The sequence below is a fragment of the Podarcis liolepis genome, assembly GCF_965112155.1.
Source record: "Podarcis liolepis genome assembly, chromosome: 4".
Lineage (NCBI taxonomy): Eukaryota > Metazoa > Chordata > Lepidosauria > Squamata > Lacertidae > Podarcis > Podarcis liolepis.
In genome coordinates this window covers 34,075,081-34,097,848 of record NC_139558.1, presented here as the reverse complement: position 1 = coordinate 34,097,848, position 22,768 = coordinate 34,075,081, and the positions used below count along the sequence as shown (strand labels likewise).

Here is a 22,768-nt window from a genome sequence, read left to right as displayed (position 1 = left end):
ATATGCTATGCAAATTAGCAATATCAGACAGAAATATTAATAAAAGCTCATTGCTGGTACTCTTCCTTTCTCTATGTGAAACCTTTAGGATGCCACAAAAACCAGAGCTGTTCCTGTTAGCATTTTGTATAGATTTTCCTCTTTGTGAAAGCCATTTTTTCCAAATTTAGAAACGGACAATGCTCCCCTCTAGGGGCTGAAAAGAAAGATGCAATCTTAAATTCATGTTGCCAGTTTCCAAACACTTATTAGAAATCAAATTACTCCACAAGTGACCCTGCTGGTCACATTGTTTTACAATCAGCTTAGTATTTTTACTGTCCATTTGTCCAGCTAAATCAGATGTGTGGCTCAATTCTAAATATATTTACTTATTTCCCAGTAATTAAACTAATACTTAGTAAAATAAATTTTAAAAATGCAATCTATCTCTTGGTTCATAAATGCTGAAGTAATCAGATAATGGGCATCTTAAGCCCATTAAGAACATATCTTAAGCAGTTGCTTGGGTGGATGAACCAGGCATCATCGCTCAAACACAGGCAGGAAGAAAACCTCCAATGTACTAAAAGATGCTTGGGTTAATAACATCTGGAGCATTGCTCTATCAGAACGCCCCACATACCATCAGCAAATAATCAAAGGCATGTAAAAAAATACATTCAACACAGTTTGGTCTCCTTTTTTTCTCTTTTATTGAAGAACAGGATATTTTAATACCATAATCATCACAGAGGTATCTGTGGAGGGGATATATTGATTGTAAATGTCTAGTAAACCAGATCGGTAGTTGGGTTCCTACTGAGAGTATTTGGCGAACCAACATCACAGGGATGAGGGGTTGAGGATAGGAGTGATCATTCTGTGGTATTATGGCAGTGGGCAAAGCTGAAGTGTAACTTTTTAATAAGTGTATTTTTAATAATAATAATAACAGGCAGAACTGTCATAACCTCTCACCCAACATTTTCCCATGGAGCCAGCTATCATGGGCAACAGTGTGTCTCTAAAGGCAGTGCTGCCCAGTCTGATGCTGAACTTGGGACGGGAAGGATTAGGAAACTTGATATCGATTCGGAGTTGGCACATGTCTTTTCCTGCCCTTTTGTCTGCTCAACACAGCAGATCATCCCAAAGCAACCAAGATGTGTGCCTTTCGCTCTTGTGTGCATGGGTTTTGTTTTGTTTAAAAAAGTGGGGGCACCAGATTGGCACACGAACAGGGAGGAGTCCTGTCCTGTCTCAACTCAATGGAAGCCTGCTGTACAGTCTTTGGGTACAGTCATGTTACATAAAGCAGAGTGGGGTCACAACAGGCGAGGCTACTGTTGTCAGCACCTTGGACAGCGCCCTGCTATCTGGAGGATTCTCCCAGAGAGAAAACTCTTGTCTCAGCAAGGCACAGAAGCCTTCTGAGATGACCAGAAGGCTGGCCAGCCTGGTCCTGCTGCCAGCCCCCCAGCCCAGTCTGAGCCTTATTATGCAGCCACTAGCAACTATGCTGTGGTGTTTGTATAGAAACATATGAAGCTGCCTTGTATCCAATCAGGCAGACCATTGGTCCATGTTCCTCAGTGCTGTCTTCACTGTCTGGTAGTGGATCGTTTCAAGACTAGGGACATTTCCAGTGATACCTGAAGATGCCGGGACTGAACCTGGGACCATCTGCATGGAAAGCAGATGTTCTATCACTAAGCTACAGCCATTTTTTTATTAGTTATTATTATTATTATTATTATTCATTCGATTTATATACAGTCCTTCATTGAAAGATCTCAGGTCAGTTCACAGGATAAAAACACAAAAGAACAAATATATAGCTAAACCAGGAGCAACAAAACAATAACATCCCCTCCCACAAGATACATCTAAAAGGCTGCATAATATTAATCAGCTCAAGGCCTGGTTAAAGAGGAACATACTGGGAGTAATGTAGTACCTTGGTTCTAGAACCTAATCTGTTCCAGAGTCTGTTCGACTCCTGAAAGTGTTCAAAAAGCAAGGCACAGCTTCCGATTGGCTGCAGGAGCTACCTGCACTCAAGCAAAAGCCACGTTGGATGTTTGACTTCTGAAAAACATTCAAAAACCAGAACGCTTACTTCTGGGTTTACAGCATTTGGGAGCCGATTTGTTCGTCAACTAAACCATTCAAGAATGAAGGTACCACTTCTGAGGTACCACTTTTCTGAGTCCAAGGACTACAGCAGGCAATGTCTTCTGACCTGGAAGATCCCACAGCAGTGGATAGTGACTCCTTGAGCAGCAGTTCCACCTCACCTGAATCGTCCTCTGAGCTTGGGGATGGTTGAAGCCAGCCCAGGAGGGAGACCACGGGCAGATCCACCACACACATTTAAAGCACATGACTTCAAAGGATCCTAGGAAGTATAGTTCCCTCCTATAATTCCCAGTACACTTAGCAAACCACAGTTCCCAGGATTCTTTTGGGAAAACCATTGCTCTAAATGTGAACTGGATGTGCTTAAAATGTATTCTGTAGCAATCCCCTTTAAGCCTTTACCTCCACTATGGTCCTAATTGAGATACCCGTACAGTGATACCTTGGCTGTCAAATGTAATCCATTCCGGGAATCCGTTCAACTTCTGAAAACATCTGAAAACCAAGGTGCAGCTTCCGATTGGCTGCAGGAGCTTCCTGCACTCAAGCAGAAGCTGTGGAAACCACATCGGACGTTCAGCTTCCGAAAAACATTCGCAAACCGGAACACTCACTTCCGGGTTTGCAGCGTTCGGAAGCCGATTTGTTCAGGAGCCAAGCCGTTTGACAGCCAAGGTACCACTGTATTGATCTAGTCCCCCCTGCATTATTTTTTAAAAATATCAGACACACAAGGGTTAAATATGTGAATAATGTTGTATCTAATTTAGTGCTCACATCCTCCAGCTCAAATTCAATCAAGAAAGGTACTACACAAAGGTACTACACAAACAGTCTATGAAAACTCCAACTTTGTGGATGTGGCTTTCTTTTCTTTTCTCTCGCTCTCTCTTTCTAAAAGTGACCATAATGGTTATGCAGAAAACTACAGCAATTGTGCATTATGGAATGGAAAATTTAAGTGCTGACCTTGTTACAAGTCTGCAATACTTGTATATGCTACTGAAATAGATGTTAGAAGAGGAGTGCTGAATTTAATTGAATGAACTCAGTTCAGTTCACTTACATTAAATCTAAATTTTCAGTATCCTTACTGACTGGTGTCCAACATTATCTAGGCTTTAAAATTTATTGAATGATTTTAATACCCCCACTCATATATTTCTATATGCATTTTAATTTTTATGTACATTTTAAAATGAAATGTGTTTGTACTTGCATCCACAGAAGCTGGGATTTCAATTCTGAATTGTAATGATCTCATAGAAATAACCTCCAGGGCTGCTAAACCATGTGGTTGTTCAAGCCCAAAACAGGTTTTGGTGGGTCACACCGAGCTTTATTATTGAACAAAGTCAGCCTGAATTTTAAAACAATGGAACAATTCTCAAGCATAACAAGGGCTTTCTCAATTTGCACCATGGTTACTAAATGTGAGGGAAAGCGACTTGCTAATATACACACAGAGAGAGACATCACGCTTTGAAACCTGACATTTTACAGCTAGCAGCTATTTCTCTAAGGACAAACCGGTGCATGTTATCATTACTTTTTCTGCCAGTGAAAAATATCACAGGAACACTCATGATGAAAGAAGTGATGTTCTAAATGCAGCCCAGCTCTGCAGAGGCATTTTGATATGATTATGTATTACTCAGGGATTTCCCAACCCAAAATGAAAGCAATAACACAAACAGCAGCCTGATACAACTCTTTAATTCTCATCTAGCACATAGTGTGTACACACATTGGGTTTTCCTCAAAACCCAAATCTGCCACATTCATTTCGGCACCCAAGATACCTACTCCCAACATTTCTGCTTTCTCAGGCTATCCTACCTCACAGGGTTGTTGTGAAAATAAGTTAGAAGCGGGGGGGAGCTCTTTGGATCCCCATCGTCTGGGGATACAGATAAGATAAAGTAAGACTGAAATGAATAGGCTAGACTCTCACTCTCACAGAAGTTCTGTGAATGGCAGAGCCCTTTGTATTCGGGCAATTTTCTGCACTACAAAACTGAATATTTACAACAAATCTATCATTAAGTTGAAGGATTTTCAGAAGTTTTCAACAAGCTTTGGGCAATGGTTTAGGTAATGGATGGGAAACCATGTCTTCCCAATTCCCTTGCTGCATCTTCCCTCTGTGGTCTGCTGCCACCACTGATGCCTCTTCCTCTACAAAGCTTCAATCACCATGTCCCACAAAGCTACCCAGGAGGACTCACAACAAACCCAGCAACTACAGGTGCCATAGCAGCAGGATGCTGAAAAGGAGCCTCTTCCTACAGCCACTGTCAAAGAGTATCTATAGGAATGGCCAGCAGCATGGACCAGATACAGAGTGCAATGGCTAGAGTGGCCCTCTAGAACTCCGCTCTGGGCCTGCACTCTGTGACTTAGCGGCACACGCACAGAAATGACTGCCTTCTAATCAGACGCATGTTTCTTCTTCCCATGGCATTGTATCCTGCTGCTAAGTGGCGGCCCTTTTTCATCTGACTGCTGCTGCTGTTGCTGCTGCTTACTCTGTGCCCTGTACTGAGTCCTCGCAACTATGACACTTTGTCACAGAGCCAGAGTTTAATGAAGCACTTGAAGTTTCATGGCTGCAGAGCTTCAGTTTTGAGGAGGGATGCCTTTCAAGGCTGCATTATGGCAGCAGACAATATCAAAAGAATTTAAACAGAGATGCCAAGTTCTGCCTGACATGGGGGTGGGGAAAATGCTCATCGCTTGCGCATGACATCACACATGTGACACACACGTGTGAAGTCATGTGTGTTGGGAGGAAGCCATGGGGCCCAGCGAGGCCCTCCACTAATGTGGCGAGGCCCTGCGAGGATTGACACCACTGTGAGCAGGACTGACAGACCCGACACCCACCTTTCAAAGTTGGCCCATGAGGGGAGGGGAGTTAAAGATTTGGCTTGCCAGGTCAAAAAGGTGCCCCACACCTCGGCTGCTGCTTGATCTGGCAAGGGGCTGTATTTGAGAAAAGACTTTGTCTTCAGCTGCATGCCAAGGAAGAACTCCAGAGTGGGATTTTAATGGCAGAGTGGACATGTAATCTGTGAGTTATTTATAGCCGCAACCTGCATGCAAATGGTGAACAGCGGGAGTTGGAATGTGACTTTGTAAACACTGGAAAGACTGAACAAAGGAACAAAGGAAAATAAGAACTAACTCTCCCAGCACACCGGGTCTGAGACAATAACGATTATGAAGGACTACACATTATGTATCTATCCGATTATGCCGGATTTACATATAAGCTAAACAAGCTATAACTTAGGGCTCCACTCTTGGGGGGGGCCAAAAATTAAAGAAAAAAAACCACTGGATGTACATTTCCAAAATATAAGATTAAAAACAAATAAAATAAAACCTACATACAACAACAGCAAAATCATTTTACGTTAGAGCTTAATAATTATTTCACTATTAATAGATTTCTTAATTGTATTTGACTATTAATATACTTCTTAATTGTATTTCAGTTCAACAATTACTTTGATAAAATACATATTTTGTTATGTGCAAATGGCTTTAGATACCTATTAGGTCCATAAATTACCATATAGCATATATTCAACACAAAAAGCAGCGACAATTTGTTGTTGACAAAGGACAGCTGGACATATAAAGGGCCCTATTACCTTCAGTAGCTTAGGGCCTCATCAAACCTAAATCCAGCCCTGACTACACACATGAAACACATTTAATATTTTTAAGAAATAACCGAGGTGCTGTCTGTAAGGAGACAATGATGGTCGGCTATAAGAATGGACAACAAGTGAAGGATAAAATGGATATTAATGAAGAGATGATGTGGCTACAGGAGGAAAAGATGGACATATGTTTACAACAGGAGCAGGAAACCTGATTTTTTAAAAAAGAAATTGTATTAAATTAAAGTAATTTGGTTGGATTTGTAAGAATCTGGAAAACCAATAAAAATAATTTGAAAGAAAAGGTGTCCCACCCCTGGCCTAGAGGCTAAGAACAGATTCAAACACAGGGAAAAGAACCTGACAGGAATGCTTCTGATTAAATATGTTCCCTCTGCTTCTGGAGCCAAGTGGAGTCAATCCTCTACTACAGCCTTTCTCAACCTGTGGGTCCCCAGATGTTGTTGGCCTACAACTCCCATCACCCCTAGCTAGCAAGGCCAGAGCTCAGGGATGATGGGAGTTGTAGTCCAACAACATCTGGGGACTCACTAGTTGAGAACCGCTGCTCTACTAGGAAGCAACACCTTTTGGCTTCCTCACTAGGAACCAGGGTTCTGGTGAAGTAGCAGTCAGGCTCATAAAGAGTGGGGAAAGTCCTTCCCTGCTGCAAACCATGATAGGAATTGATGGGGTGCTCTTAAACTATAACGGACTCAAAGGGTTCTAGGGCTCTGCTCTCTGAGGCAAACATTCTCAGGTCAAAATAAAAAAATTCCTTCCAGTAGCACCTTAAAGACCAACTAAGTTAGTTCTTGGTATGAGCTTTCGTGTGCATGCACACTTCTTCTTCAGGTCACTGCATGATGATACTCTCTAGGATGCAGTGCCACAGCTAGAGTTGCATCAGGTGATCTAAGTGCTCTTACAGATCTATACAGACAGAGATAGACTTTCAGGTAACTTGGTCCAGAGTTGTGAGTTGTCAGATGAGGGAACTGAGAGAGCGGCTTGGTTAAGGCCACCTAGGAGGTTCACTGCAGAAGCTAGATGTGAACTGGGGACTTCCTGAATCATAGCTCAGTCTCTTAGCCACTATTACACCATGCTGTTACTAGCAATGAGAAAACTCTGATAGGTACAGAAACCTCACAGGAAGGTTATTTTTTGTTGCTGCAGCCACTTCCAGATAAGTGCTAGCAAAGTCACAATGAGCCAGGATGAAACTTTACTTGAGTTCCCAATGAATTCAGGAGATGGGAGAAGAACTCATAATAAGTTCACTATTACAAGCCCAGCCAATTCCAGAGTTTGCCACTATCATTTGTCATTAATCATATTTTACAGGCAGCTGTACATGATATGCAATGCATTAATTTTCCTATAGATTTTTGTCACTTCTGATGCAATTGTTGCTCCTAAGTAACTATTACAGAACACTTATTTGCAATTAGAACAACAATAACAACAACAGTCAGGCAACAGAGGGGCTTACATTCCATCCTATTTATTAGCAATGAGAATAAAAAATAATAATAATCAGGCCACAGAGAGGCTTATAATCCATTCCACCACTTTTACAAATTGCAGTGCAAAAGTATGTCTTTCCAATATCACTAGATCAGAAAGGACCAGAGCTATGAAAGATATGGATATTGATCTAACTCACAAAGACTTTTGAAAAGCACTCGCTTGATCTGCAAAAAGGGCACCTGCTAAAATGAAGCCTCTCTCATGCGCTCGCCAAAGCTTTAACATCATGGTCTGTTAATTAGGATTAGTAAAAGTCAAGGAAGAAAAGAAAAACCTAGTCTTTGATTGTTCAATAAGTACCAAACCAGTGACAGATTCAACTTTCTGGCTTAGATCAAAATCACAGCTACAAATACAATGGGAAAGGACCAGTCTTTTGGAAAGAAAGAAAGAAAGAAAGAAAGAAAGAAAGAAAGAAAGAAAGAAAGAAAGAAAAGTCTGCATCATCTACTTTTCAGATAATTTTTTTAAAAAGATCGGCATTGTTCAGAAGCTGTATGTTAATTGCTAGTTATAAGGCATGATTATGCCTTCTGCTTTCTTTTGATGTTTTCATGCAAGAGACTTTTCCCCCTTGGCTCTCCTGTGAAGAACACCGGGCAGCACAAATGGGGACCTATCACAGAACAAGCGTCAAAAGAAACCCACAATCTTCCTCCTCACCTCATTGTGTAGAGGAGGGTCCCGTCATCCTCAAGGCGCAAAAGCTTGTTAGGAGTGGTCATGTTGTGGGCAATAGATTTTTTACCATTGTGGAAAAAGGTGTCTGGAGTCCAGATCTTACTGGCAAGGAGGTTGTTCAGAGGCAGGCGTTGCATGGGACCTTTAAATTGAAGCCTTTCGTCTTTCCAACTTTGCCGGAAGAAAACATCAATAGTATATTCCTGGCATGAAACAGAGACCGTTGTATAAGTGCCATAGCTCATAAGAATGAACCAATCCTCCAGATTATTCTAGCAAATAGCAGCAGGGGACATTTAGACAATCATAGCATGGCAACCTACCATTTCGGTGTCTGACACAGGGCCAAAACTGGTGACAAAGATGTCTGTTTTCACCTCTGTTATTCTCTCTACAACAAAGAAATGTAAACAATTAAGACTGCTCCATCAGCTGGCAATTTGCATTGAGGAGACCTAATCTTATAGCAATAGCAAAGCAAGGAAGGGTTTTGCCCTTCAGTGGCATCCTGACTCTTCCACTTAATACTCTGCGGCTTCTGGGCAATTACCATATTGTTTCTGTGTTGAGGACAGCACTTAGCACTTTGTTGAAGCTAAAGATACATTGCAGAAGTAAGTACAGTGGTACCTCGGGTTAAGAACTTAATTTATTCTTGAGGTCCGTTCTTAACCTGAAACTGTTCTTAACCTGAAGCACCACTTTAGCTAATGAGGCCTCCTGCGTGCAATTTCTGTTCTCATCCTGAAGCAAAGTTCTTAACCCGAGGTAATATTTCTGGGTTAGTGGAGTCTGTAACCTGAAGCGTATGTAACCCGAGGTACCACTGTAGCAGCAGTAGATCACCTCCACCTACAAGACAAATGCAAGCAAGGAAGTCTGGCAATTCAGCAGGCCTAAGTACATGTAGGGGGACATGGGTGGCGCTGTGGGTTAAACCACAGAGCCTAGGACTTGCCGATCAGAAGGTCGGCAGTTCGAATCCCTGCGACAGGGTGAGCTCCCGTTGCTTGGTCCCAGCTCCTGCCAACCTAGCAGTTTGAAAGCACGTCAAAGTACAAGTAGATAAATAGGTACCGCTCTGGTGGGAAGGTAAACGGCATTTCCATGCGCTGCTCTGGTTCGCCAGAAGCGGCTTAGTCATGCTGGCCACATGACCCGGAAGCTGTACGCCGGCTCCCTCGGCCAATAAAGCGAGATGAACGCCGCAACCCCAGAGTTGGCAACGACTGGACCTAATGGTCAGGGGTCCCTTTACCTTTAAGTACATGTAACTAGGCACACAATGTGGAGCTCCTGAATGTGTGGGCTGCTTCAATAGATGTGCAAAGAGGGGTGCGGACACAGAGCTGCCCTTCCATTGAAAGAAAATGGGTCACTGTACATGCCAAGTTTCTACATGCCTGCATTAGCAGCCCAGTCCCCACAACCATCAGAAGAGTGAATGAAAGGAATAGTGTTTAGCTCTGGTACAAAGAGGACATTATTTATGTCTGCCCAGCTTCAAAAACAGCTGGACTGGTAAAATTAAATGATAACATTTAACAATGTCAAATTTCACAAGTGGCTGCATTTGTTAGTATTCACGTGGTTGTACTAAAAACTGATGCTCTGATCTTTTTCAGCACTGCTTAAAGTTCATTTGGGGATTTTTTTCCTCTCCCCTTAAGGGTTCTATTCTATCCTTGCTTGCTTTGTTGAATGATAACGTCATAACAAAGCCTAGGTCATTAAGGCAAACATGAGTTTTGCCAACTATTCAGGTTAGTAATTTAGATATGGTATATTGATTTTACATGACAAATCTTTTCAGAAAATCCCAGAACTCTTGGTGATGTTTTCTTGGTAATATGATATACATCACAACCTGGGGCTATAGTAACACTATCAGATATTTAGGTTATTGATTTACAAGATAGAGCATTCTGAGATTTGAGAGGCAAATGATTAGCAATTAACCAAAAACAGATACAGTGGTACCTCGGGTTACAGACACTTCAGGTTACAGACGCTTCAGGTTACAGACTCCACTAACCCAGAAATAGTACCTCAGGTTAAGAACTTTGCTTCAGGATGAGAACAGAAATCGTGTGGTGGCAGCGTGGCAGCAGTGGGAGGCCCCATTAGCTAAAGTGGTATCTCAGGTTAAGAACAGTTTCAGGTTAAGAACGGCCCTCCAGAACGAATTAAGTTCTTAACACGAGGTACCACTGTATAGGGAATATTCTATACGACTTCTATCCAGATATTGAAAGGAAGAACCTACTCTATAGGTAAGTGTGATGACCCTGGGGTCAAACTCCACTTTTTCAGTGGATGAGGATCCTCTTCAAATAAAAAGTTATCTCTCACCAAAGGCAGAGCTAGATATTGGGATAGATCGGTGCTTCCTATTTAAGGTTTATTCTGATTATGGTTGCTGCTAAAGAAACATCTGAGCTTTTATGGAGTCTCCAGCCTGAGTCTGTATGGAGCTGTCCAGAGTATCTGAGTACTCAAACTATTGAAGGGGTTGTGGGTGGTTGTGAGGGGCATGCCCTTGACAGTGGTGGCACCTTGACAGCTGAACTCACTTCCTGTTCCTGTTCCAATAATGCCTAACAGCCTTTAGGAAGTGACTGAAAGCATTCATTTACTGGGTCCTTTTGCAACCTTTGACAAGACATTCTATTACTTGGTCTCCACTACATTGCGGCTGGTGTTGTTTAATTGTTCAGTTTTCAATTTTTTGTTGTTGTATTGCTTTCAATCTATATTGAAGCATCTCTGAAAATGTGGGATTTAAATAATAAACAGTATAGCAAGTGGCATTCATACAGTCTTGCAGCAAAGCCACTATAACTTAAAATCAGTGTTCTCCTCCCACCCTCCCCAAATTACTTGTCTGGTTGCAAGACTGACGTATGCACTGAGGAGGTGATCTGACTTCTCTGGATCTGCTCTGAGAACGATGCAACGGATTACAGACACTATGGGCCAGGGATGCTTTTTCTAACTTGAAAATGGGAAAATCTTTAACATACAACCAGTGAGAAAACAAAAGCACTAGGGGTTTTTTGTGGCACTCTTCTGCTGCTTTCAGCACACCTTCTGGAGATCTCTTAACCATCTCCCACTGCTCCCTAAACACATCTTTGGTCATCTCTTACTAGGACACGGCTGCATGCTGTTTTAAGCATTTTTCCCTACAATGGCATGCTTGTAGGAACATCTGTTGTACCTCCCAGGCCTGGACGAAGCCTGTTATCATATCCATCCAGCAGGCCGTCCAGAATCCTAGTGAAGATGGTGATGTTATCATTGGTATCATATTTCCCTGAAGCTGTTGGCATCTGTGAGAAGCTGCGAAAAGGGGGGAGGGAGTGGAGAAGACACATCAATAAAAACTGGGAGAGACAGCTAAAGAGTTAAAGGTTGTGTCATCGATCTCATAAGCATCTGACAATGGATAGCTTAAACAAGGACTACAGGAAAATCCAATGGCTTGGTTGCTCTTGGACTTTGCTTGTCATGCACACAGGTGCCCCATAACATGCATAACACATGTGCATGCTGCACTGCAAAAAGCGTGATTCACCCTATTGTCAGGGCGTCTAGGTACAATTCGTTTCCTCTTTTCCAGGAGTAAATCAGAATCTTCTGGCAGGTCCGGTGGTGCCTGGTGTCCATTGGAACTGATAGGGTGGAAGGCAGGGAGGCCAACAGTAGGTGGAGCCAGAGCCAATTACAGACAGAGCCATGCCCTGATTGGTTGTAAGTTCAAAGGAAGGCAGGTGGGGGCCAGCTGAGGATGCACTGAGATTGCGGTGTCAGCCTTTGATCAAATGGACCAGCCTCTGCTGGATAGATCAAGCAGTAATTTGCAGCAGATAAGCAAGGTTTCTGACTCCCAACTGTCTAACAACAGTGACAACAAAGCGTCTTCCCCTCCCTCCTTTTCTAAATTAAGCTGGTGATATCAGGGGTGGAAGTATGGGGGGGACGGGACTGGAGAGGGGTTTTGTGTGAAAGGGGTGTGCATTCAGTTTTGGTATTGAAAACAAATTCAGTTTGCTCAGAGGCTCCTTAATTCCCAAAGTGTGTTGCCCCACTCAGCCATTCTTTTCCACCTGGTTAGTAGATCTTGGGGTTCTAGCAAAAAAACAACTAAACACCACGGACCTGAGATTTGTTCACCCTTCTTTATCCCTTTCCTTTTTGGCCACCTTTCTTTGTTTCTCTAATAGTTCCATAAATGCAGTGCTTTTTTTCTTAAAATATGTTTAGGGGTACTCTCATTTTGACTCAAGAAAATCTCCATTTTATAGTTCAAATCGGGGGAAATAAATACAGTAAATGGACAAAAGTACACAGACTCACAAAATGTTTAGGGGTATGTGTAACCCCATAAAAAAGCACTGCATAAATGCATATGGTGTGGGAAACTGGCTTGTGGACTGTTCCACTTCTGACTGCTGGTGGGCTCACAGGATTGAATGTTCCATTCACACATAGAGAGAGAGAGGGCATAGGAAGCTGTGTCAGACCATTAACCTATCTAGCTCAATACTCTGCACTGACTGGTAATGACTTTCCAGGATATAAGGAAAAGAGTCTTTTCCAGCCCTTTCTTGGGATACTAGGGATTGAACCTGGGACCTTCAGCATTCAGAGGCTGGGTTAACAACTTGTTCCTCAACCTGATGAGGCTCATTTGACAAAATGGAGCCTTTGGGGTCATCAGCCCAGTTCTGTGGGGTTGCTATGCCAAAGCAATTCAGCAGGTTCTTTCTGTTTAGACCAGTCATGGCCAAACTTGTCCCTCCAGGTGTTTTGGGACTACAATTCCCATCATCCCTGACCACTGATCCTGTTAGCTAGGGATGATGGGAGTTGTAGTCCCAAAACAGCTGGAGGGCCAAGTTTGGCCATGCCTGGTTTAGACCATTAAATTCCACCTGAAAGTGTTTCTATTCCTCCAGGCTTCTGCGGGCAACTAAGAATACATTTTTCCATTAAGGCTGGTTTCTAATTTTATTATATATAGTCATACCTCTGGCTGCAAATGTGATCGTGTGGGAGGCACGTTCGCAACCCCCAGCATTCACAGCCTAAAGTACCGTGTCTGCGCATGACGCAATTTGGCGCTTCTGCGCATGCACATGACATCATTTTGTGCTTCTGCACTTGCGTGAGCGCCAAAACCCGGAAGTAACCCGTTCCAGTACTTCCGGGTTCAGTGAAGTCCGCAACCCAAAAACTCGCAACCCGCAGAGTTTGTAACCCGTGGTATGACTGTACATATATTTACATGGTTTTTATTGTATGGTTTTATGTGTGACTGTTGGAAACTGCTCTGAGATTTTTTAATGAATAGTGGTATGTAAATATTTTTTTATAAATAAATAAATAAACCACTGGTCTTCAGCTGGTGGGTTGGAACCCACAAGTGGGACACGGCTTGATCTGAGGTGGGTCTCAACCAGAACACTACCACCCTGCAAATGTATGGTAAAAGATTAAGAAATGGATCCCCAAATGCTGGTTAGGATTAGAAGTATGTCCTGGGCCTGAAAATGTTGAGCACTACTGGAATAAACCAACACTTCTCCCTGATAAGGGGGTTTTCTGTGTGCTGGGAATATTAGAGATACGGTACATTCAATCACATGAGTCCACACACATAGTCTGAAATAGTACAGTCCACAGACAGGTTTATCCCCCACAAATGATATTTGTAAGCACAAGGCCTCAAATTCTAAGCCAGAGGGCAGGAACAGTCTTTCTATAATCTCTGTAAGGTGATGACAAGTCTCTTTCTCACCCCTACTCAGAACAACTTTAAAAACCATCATTTTTTTTCTGCTTTAGTGTTACATTTCCCACCAAATTCCTAGACATTCTGCGGCACCCATTGCCTTCCTCTTCTGCTACTGCTGGACAGACTCCAGAATCTGAGATGAGTAAATGGAAAACATTTGCAGACATTTGCAGATAAGTAGCCAATGGGTCAAAGGCCTTCTTCCCGAAGTTGATCATGGTCACCGTCAACGCGCCGCTTTAATTAAGTTGCAGCCAGAGGATCAAATTCCGCCATCTGCTACACAGAGTCTTTAGCAACATTTTAATCCTATGAAATTGTTATTACGAGCAGTGATGGCCACAATGTTGTGTAATGCCGAGCAAAACCATAATGGAAGCTGGATCTTCAGGGATCCAGTCCCATGGCCATTCTTACTTAACATGGACAATAAATGCCACTGGGATTGAGAACGGAACAGGGACTGCACATAGCTACTGTAGGCTTGGAACTGCCACCCTGTCATAATTAGTGTTCTTAATTACAAATGTTTCGGAATAACAGGATATGAAGCTTATCAGTCACACACTCTAGTGTCACACATAATATAATACTGCAGCAATCCTTAGAGGAACCTTAGAGGTGAGCAATCTTAAGCCCAGGGCCAAATACTACCCTCCAGGCCTGTCTGACCCTTGGACTCTCCCAAGGCCACATGCCCATCCAGCCACACCTCCTACTCTCCCCCAGGCCACACCCCTCACACATAACACCCTCCTGGAGTATTTTTGCCAGGCTGGAATGTGTCCTTGAACTCTGGTCATTACTCTTGCTTGTCTACCTGGAGGAGAAAGAGATTTTGATAAACTGGTCTCTCGGACACTGCCAGAGCATTGCACCTCCCTCCCTAAGCTGAATGGAAGCTTCCCAGGCTTTGGGATGGAGTTGTGAGGGGAATAATAATAATAATAATAATAATAATAATAATAATAATAATAATAATTTATTTGTACCCCACCCATCTGGCTGGGTTTCCCCAGCCACTCTGGGCGGCTTTCAACAAAGATTAAAAATACATTAAAATGTCACACATTAAAAACTTCCCTGAACAGGGCTGCCTTCAGATGTCTTCTAAATGTCTGGTCGTTTATCTCTTTGACATCTGGTGGGAGGCCGTTCCACAGAGCAGGCGCCATTACCAAGAAGGCCCACTGCCTGGTTCCCTGTAGTTTTGCTTCTCGCAATGAGGGAACCTCCCAAAGGCCCTTGGATCTAGACCTCAGCGTCCGGGCAGAATGATGGGGGTGGAGACGCTCCTTCAGATATACTGGGCTGAAGCTGTTTAGGGCTTTAAAGGTCAACACCAACACTTTGAATTGCGCTGAGAAACGTACTGGGAGCCAGTGTAGGTCTTTCAAGACTGGTGTTACGTGGTCTTGGCGGCCACCCCCAGTCACCAGTTTCGCTGCCGCATTCTGGATTAAGAGATCCTGCAGCCCTCCTCCCTCGTTCCCAAAGCTAGGTAGAGGTGCAAGAAAGAAAGCTACCTGCTGGCACTGCAAGTAGACAACACAAATCCTGCTTGCATACAGGTTCTGCTTGCGGGTTTCACAAAGCCATATGTGTGGTCAGTGTGAGAATAGGACGCTGGACTAAATGGGTGTTTGGTTTGATCCAGCAGAGCTTTTCTTATGTTCTATCTTGCTCTGGCAATCTTACACCTGTGCATAAGCATTTTTCTCTGCTCCGTTAAAGAACTTTCTACATGCCTGGAAATTCACATTCACAGTCTCATTGAATACCAAGAACGATGGATCGTATGGTCATCTTAAATTCTAACTGTTGTCAAAAGTGTCTGCAAGATTTCTTTTGGCCATCATGGTAAAAGCTAGGGGTTTGCTTAGAAATTTAGAAACAGTGAATGCAGACCAGTGACAAAAGCAGCTAATGTACTTACTGTTCCACTGGCCAGGCTGAAACATGGGGAAAGCTGAAACCCTTTGTGTAATTTCTCTTCCCTAAGAGCAGTAAAAGGACGCCATAAAGCATTTCCCCAATGGATTTTTAAAAAACTGAAATTGTGTTTGTCTTCAAGGAGACGTTAAGACTAGCAAAAGCCTATGATTCTTGTCTAATCCAACACTCTCCTGCTCTCGGTATTTCCTGGAAGCAATTACATCCTATGTTATGTAATATAATATAGCACTACATTGAAAAACTATCTAAAAAGAAGGAATCCAATGAGCTTTTAAGAAAGGGAAGTCTGCATTGTTTGGTACCTGGCCGGCTGACACTTCTTGGGAAGTGTGCCGGTGAATTCTCTTTCATTACACAAACTATTTGTGGTTTGTAAAGCTTTGGTGCAATTTTAATTCTGCCTAAAGCTGCTTATAAGGAAACAACTTGGAGAGAGAAACAGAATAGGGAGAAGAACTGGAAGCCTAAAATGGTTTCTAGTGATTTCCAGTGCCCAACTGGACATCATATGCAAGCCTTGACAACAAGTAACCGCAGTCTGTCATTGTCTTCTCTCCCCCTCCCTCCCTCCCTCCCTGTCTCTCTCACACCTGTTTGTGTAATCTCATAGTAATAGGGATGGTGATGCTGAAAAATTGTGAATGATTTAGCCTTCCATGTGAGTGATGTGAGCCTCCCTCCCACCCTGACATCAGATTTTATTTTGCTGGGCATCTCACCTGCCATTTTTGATGGTCTCAGTGAAGCTGAACTGATTGGACTATTAAATTGTTTTGGCAAGAGATGCAATTTGCTTGATTCAGCATATGTTTACCTGCATGAAATATGTGCTGTTTGCATTTTTTTTATTTATTTAAAATTCCAAGCTCAGAAGAAGAAAAGAGCTTGGCTCTGTCTAGAATCTGATTGCAATGTTTCATAACTATTATGGGTTTTCTCTGGGGGAAAGCATAGCTCCATTTGTGAGTGAGTCCCTGGAATGTGTTGATTGGTAGTCTGAAATCTCATCTCTTTGTTATGTTGGTTGGCAATAAAATGAAAGAGTACATTTTTCCTTATTGTGCCACTTGAAAAATCCACTCTGGGCCACTTTAACTGTTATCTAATTCTTTTACAGAAAGCCTTATTGCGTAAGACACAAGATGCAACTCACATGTAGAGCATTACATAAAATGGTGTCTTTTTCACAGATGCCCTCCCCCAACTGGCTATGCTTCCCCAAGAATGACGCCCCCTTTTGCACAGGGAGTGAAATGCATGCATGCATGTTATTGAAAAGCAACAACATGAATTTGGGAAACCACTTGCGATGGTGACTGTTGTAGTGAAGCCATCACAGGCTGTGTTTTGACATGTTATTAATCAGGAGGTTACTGTGGTGTGTCCAAAGCTGGCAACTATCTTCAAAGGTCACACTATGGTAGCTTCACCACATTGGTCACCATCCCAATTGGGTGTCTATATCCACACTAAAACATCAACCAAGGTAGAGGTGAATCATTTTATCCAGAGTAGATTACTCATGGATTAGTGATGGATGTTTGATCTCTAGCGAAATGGGCATACAACTGTTCCCCAAAAAAGTATTAGGCACATATGGTAAAGCAGATTCCAAAACTGTCAAAGCAATCAGATGTCTCCATAATTTGGGAGCACTATGACAACACTGTGTGCCAGAGCTCTCTCCCTGAGCAGGGAAGGCTCATCCAGAGTTGAGAACTCAAGGATCTGGTTAAGGACTTTCTAAGAAGCTTCAGGATTCAGTGCTTAGCACTTCCTCAATACTTTACCATCCTTGGTCCCACTGCCAATAGTTCCAAACAAGAAGAGTGAACCTACCATGGCTCCCAGTCTTGATGGCTATATAATGCCTCTGTGATCAAAGGCACTATGATTCTGAACATGGTGAGCAACAACTGCAGGAGAGGGCTATTGGGCTTGCACCCTGCTTTTGAGCACCCCATCTGACCGACCGATATGGGAGAGTATTCAGTCAAGCAAGAATTTGTGTTTGCCTTTGTCTGACTCATGCTGGCAGCATATTGGCATGCTGAATTTGTGAAACTACAGAAAAGGATATGTATTATATCTGTATCCTCCAAGAAGCTCAGAAGGGCATTCTGCTGCACTATGACCCTAAAAGGTAGGTTGGGTTGAGACCTCTGGGGCTGATTGGGTATTAAAACCTAGCTTCCCCACATCCAAATCAAACACTCTAGGTACTGCACCAGACTAGTATGTGCCCTAGTTCCTTCTTTCCTTTAATACTTCTCTGTTCCACAACTTCAGAAGTACTGAAATAGAAAGTGATCACCAAAGTTATTGGCGGGCGTGATTTATGTGGCTTAATCAGGAACAAAATATTGGGAGTTATTAGCTACTGGGAGAGTGTAGAGCTTTTCATCTGAAATATTAAAAAGCAACAACACACTGGTGAATGTTCTGTGGGAAAGAATCTTACGTCAACGAGGGTTGCCCTTAATGAGCTCCTTCCATTTCTGTAATTAAAACCGATGGATTAGTTTTGACATCGAGTGAAATGTAGCTCCTGATACAAATTCTCCTTATCGTTGATGGCTCTGGGGTGCATGGATCTCACCCGTGGAAATGGAGATCTCTGAGAGTGTCTCTTCACAACAGGGAGACTGAGTTTTTATGATTCAGTCCCTTTGTAAATTTATTTCCTGGTCTTGGAAAAGAAGCAAATCTAATGAAGAAGGAGGCAGAGAGAATACTTTACAATATCTTCATAAAGAAAGGGGATGGCATGAGGCAGAGAACCATTTTAAAGAAAGCTGAAATTGCTTTCAGAGAGAACCATTAGCTGTCATGGTGTACAGACATCTCTTCCATTTGCCCCCGTTGCCTCAGGTCAAATAGTGTTTGCAGGTTTTTAAACAATACAAAACCCTTAATCAGGGGCCAAAGAGGAATGTGCAGTACACACCAAGCACAGCATCACTAACTCTGAAGAAAATGACTGTGGGAAGTCAGTGGTGCAAGGAGACTCACGATAAAATCCTTCCCTGACCCATGAAGCCAGTCACTGCCTCTCAGTTTAAGCTACCTCACAGGGTTGTTGTAAATATAAAATGGCAGGGGAGAACTGTGTATATTTTCTTCAAACCCTTGAAAGAAAAACACAATAGCATGTAATATATATCCCTATTAACATCAGCAACTGTTCTCTGTCTTCAGCTTGCAAAAGTGACCAAAAAAAGTACGAGTACAGTAAGGAGGGAGGGAGGGACACTTATATGTGAAGTACTTTGAATGACTCACTCAGCTAGTGCCTTCCAGTTAGTTTGGATTACAGTTCCCATAACGCTCGACCACTGGTCATACACCTGGGGCTTATGGGAGTTGTAGTCCAAAACAGCTGGAAGGCACCAGATTAGGGAAGGCTGTTCACTGATGGAGGAAAATGGCAGAGTATTGGCCTGTTGCAGCATATTGTCTTTGCTAAAGACTGGCAGATGCCTCTCCCATGTTGAAGGCTTTGAGCTATCCATCGCAATCAATCTCTTCAGAATGCCAGAATAATATTTGTTGCGTATCAGTGCAGAACACACACTTCAGAGCGTCCCCATCTATACAATGTCCAGCTCATGTCAGGGTAGAAAGTCCGTGATCTGAGTTGACACATTATAATACATTCACAAAACTGTCTCCTATATTTGAAGTGAGTGAGGGAATATGCAAAGTATCTTACTGGAGCATATCTGGAGCTTTCTGACTTTGGAAAACAGATATTGGGTTTCCTCGAACTTTTCTAGCAGAGATGAATGGTGGGAGGGGGGAGTTCCCCCCCTCTTCCCAATTCTCAAACAATGTAGGTGCAGTTGCCACCACAATTTCATATTCCCCACTTAAAACATTTATTGAAATGTATCAGTATAGGTTCATGGGTTTGAGGGGAGAGCAGCTTTGGGTGTACAGAAAAGGGGAGGGGGAATAACCACCACACCTGCTTAAATTTGGATAGTTAGGTGTGGGTTTCAAGTATAGCCAGTGCGTCACCTAGTAAATTTCTCTTCTTCAAAATTAAGAATTTTCAAGATATATATTTAGTAGCATTTTGAGGTTTCTGTCCTGATAACAAGATACATTGCGTATCTTTTGCTACAGTATTAAAACCAAAGCTGAAACTAATTTGGGAGGAACTTTCTCCATTGTTACAGCTTTGGATGGATGTTGCTCTTTTTTTTTTTTTTTAAAAGCCTTTTGAAGCATCACTATGCTGCAAATTAACAACGAACTTTGTTTTGGCTATACTTCCTAAACGTTTATTTCCCCCCAGGATTCATATTGTACTTCTTGGCCAAAAATTGCTATCCAAGTGGCTGGCAAATACATTAGCTGCATAGTATCCTATGAATAAAAGAGGCCTCTCTGAATTCTACAGTGACTAGGAAGGCCATATATTGAATCTCTTATAGTACATTGGATTTTAGTTTACTGCTTTTACAAAATGCACCGTAAAACAAAAAGTAATTACAGAAGTGCCTGGTTGTGACAAACAACAACTCTAGGTGTCAAATGGCTTTGCTGAAAATGCTGCTTTAAATTATGGGACCCAGCCTTATGAAGATCTATAGGGCCTTTCTGAGGAATCCCCAAACATTTCACAAGCTAGTTACAAAACCGCAGCTAAACGAGGACAGAATTTCTGTGCTTTATTATGCACGTTTTCCACACATCCCTGCATTGCTGAGAGAATTGAGCATCAGGACAGTCTACAGCCAACATTGCAGTGAATTAGGAACTTTACCCCTGCAGTTGGTTACAGGGATTTGTTCGGTGAGTTTTACCAGTTTTAAGAACTGCTTTGCTGCAAGGATAAATGGCAGAATGCAGAAAGGCTGCCTATCCCTGCCGGGTTGGTCTTGTACTAAAACATCTGCTTTTGTTACCGTTCATTGGGAAAGCTTTATCCTGAATCATACAAGAGGGCTAATTTTCCTGGTTCTGGTGTCTGCATCTGATTGTGTGTGGGGTTTTGTTTTGTTTTTTAATAGAATCAGAGAATGAAAGAAGATACAAGGCCAAATTTCATCTAGAAAATGTTGGCTTGCATTTAAGACTCATAATAGCTGAAAGGATGCAGATAGATAATTTAGTCCACTCTCCTGCTTTAAAATAGGATGAGCTATTCTGAAGGAGGAGGCTCCAAGTGAGCCACCAGGAGCTTTGCAAATGGGACAGCCTTTCTGGGATCACCTGAGGATTCTGGGTAGTGGTGTTCTCGCTGCTAGCCAGAATCAGGAACCACAGGCAATTCAAGGCGGACAGTCTAGCACCCTTACTGAGCATGCTCCTGGTCTCAGGTGACCTCAGAAAGCCAATAATTTGCCACTGTGTGCTCTAAAACTCCAGATCTGCTGCATTCCTTCTCTTTGGGAAACCTGCTGCTGAGGGCAGCACACCAGTCCACCCCAGTTCCTTGCCAGATCTTAAGAACTTGAGTGCCTAATGATGCTCATTCTTCAAAAGCACATGGAGAGGTGCAAGCGCCCTGTCTCGAGAAAGCTGATTCTATTCCTGAAGTGCCTTTAAAGGGGATTTGAATCAGCGGAGCTTGGTCCATTGCACTTCCAGCCTCTGTCTTCCATCAGCTAGTCTCCACCTTCATGGCTTTGCCTGTCATTGACTTAGCTCTACCTGCTGTTGGTCTCTCTGCCTTCTGCCCTGGCAGTCCGAATGGGCACCAGTGACCACTGATTTGCACATGGCCATGATATAAGCAGAGCAGGGTGTGTGAGAGTATTTCACATTTCCCTTTTCTGCACTTTCCCTGCCTTGCAGCAGCAACCTTTTCTCGTGTTCTCCAGTGCAGAGATGCACAGCAGCCTGCATTTCTCTTATATGGGCAAGACGTGGACCTTCTATTCTAAGTGGGATGGAGAAACAAATAAGCAGAGATGTTAACTTTTTCTCATCCCTCTTATTCATCCTTTCCACTTCTTCTTCTTCTTCTTCTTCTTCTTCTTCTTCTTCTTCTTCTTCTTCTTCTTCTTCTTTGTCACCCTCCCCAAAGCTGCTATTTGGTTTAGTGAGATCAGATTTACTTCTCTTTTAAAATATTTTTTTTTATCATGAATCTTCCCTTCATCAACATACTATGGTGGGATACAGGGCACCCATTAAAACCACCTCCTAAATCATAAAATAGCAGTTAACAGATACTAAAATGCAACATCCAATGAAGGAAGAATCTTAAAAACACACACACACAGAGAGAGAGAGACAACAGATGAAATACTCATCAATTTGCAAAACTTCAAATACCTGGGCAAATAAACCTTAACTTGGCACAGAAATGCTAACAGGGTCAGTGCTTGTTATACGTGTAAGGGCACTTCCACAGACAGGGCACTGCCAACTTTATTTCTTAATATCTAATTATATTTGCAGTCCAGCACTTTAACACTAAATGTGTCTGGTCCAAAGTCCAATGGCCAAGGTAAACAACTATTATTCCCTCTACTTTTTGCTGTTCTTTTTTAAGAATTGGAAACTTCAGGCAAACCTCCCTTCCTCCCCCCCCCCCCAGCCCTCTTGGCTAAATAAGCCCCTAGCAATCATTTGTTCAGTACTCTGTTCAATATAATAATGACGCTAAACAACACAAATACTGACAGACGCATGAACTGCAAAGCAGCAGAACCTGTGTCCTCATGTCTCTGGAACCTTATATAAAAGCAAAGACAGAGGACCGATTTACAACTCATGTGACACACACAAATCAGTTTTAGGCCTGTTTTGTCTGACCTGACATCCTACCAAGAGTCTTGGGAATTGCACTGCTATGTTCTACCTCCCCAGCTGGAGGCAGTATGACTGACCGCCAATTGCTGGGCATCACCAGTGGAGAAGGGATTGTTGCTCTTAGGTCCTGCTTGCAAGACTGTAATGGAGGTGCTAAGATGGAAGCCCCTGCTGGAGATCCCTAACCTTCCGCACAGAACTACAACTCCATGAGTGTCCTGGGCAGATAAGCTTACTT

The 22,768-nt window shown here is 42.7% G+C and overlaps 2 protein-coding genes across 3 annotated transcripts in view; one reads left to right on the top strand and one right to left on the bottom strand.

Moving 5' to 3' along the window:
• Positions 1 to 22,768, top strand: part of GABRB3 (gamma-aminobutyric acid type A receptor subunit beta3) — a 203,584-nt gene that overhangs the window by 31,107 nt on the left and 149,709 nt on the right. The gene's annotated exons all lie outside the window — the stretch shown is intronic.
• The window catches only part of GABRA5 (gamma-aminobutyric acid type A receptor subunit alpha5), a 71,044-nt gene that overhangs the window by 42,125 nt on the left and 6,151 nt on the right, over positions 1 to 22,768 (bottom strand). For both annotated transcript variants that reach the window (XM_083501727.1, XM_083501728.1), the window contains exons 3-5: positions 11,227 to 11,348; positions 8,330 to 8,397; positions 7,989 to 8,209 (exon numbers count right to left, since the gene is read on the bottom strand). In XM_083501727.1, coding sequence (XP_083357853.1) covers positions 7,989 to 8,209; positions 8,330 to 8,397; positions 11,227 to 11,348 — 411 coding nt within the window. The remainder of the gene's footprint in view (positions 1 to 7,988; positions 8,210 to 8,329; positions 8,398 to 11,226; positions 11,349 to 22,768) is intronic.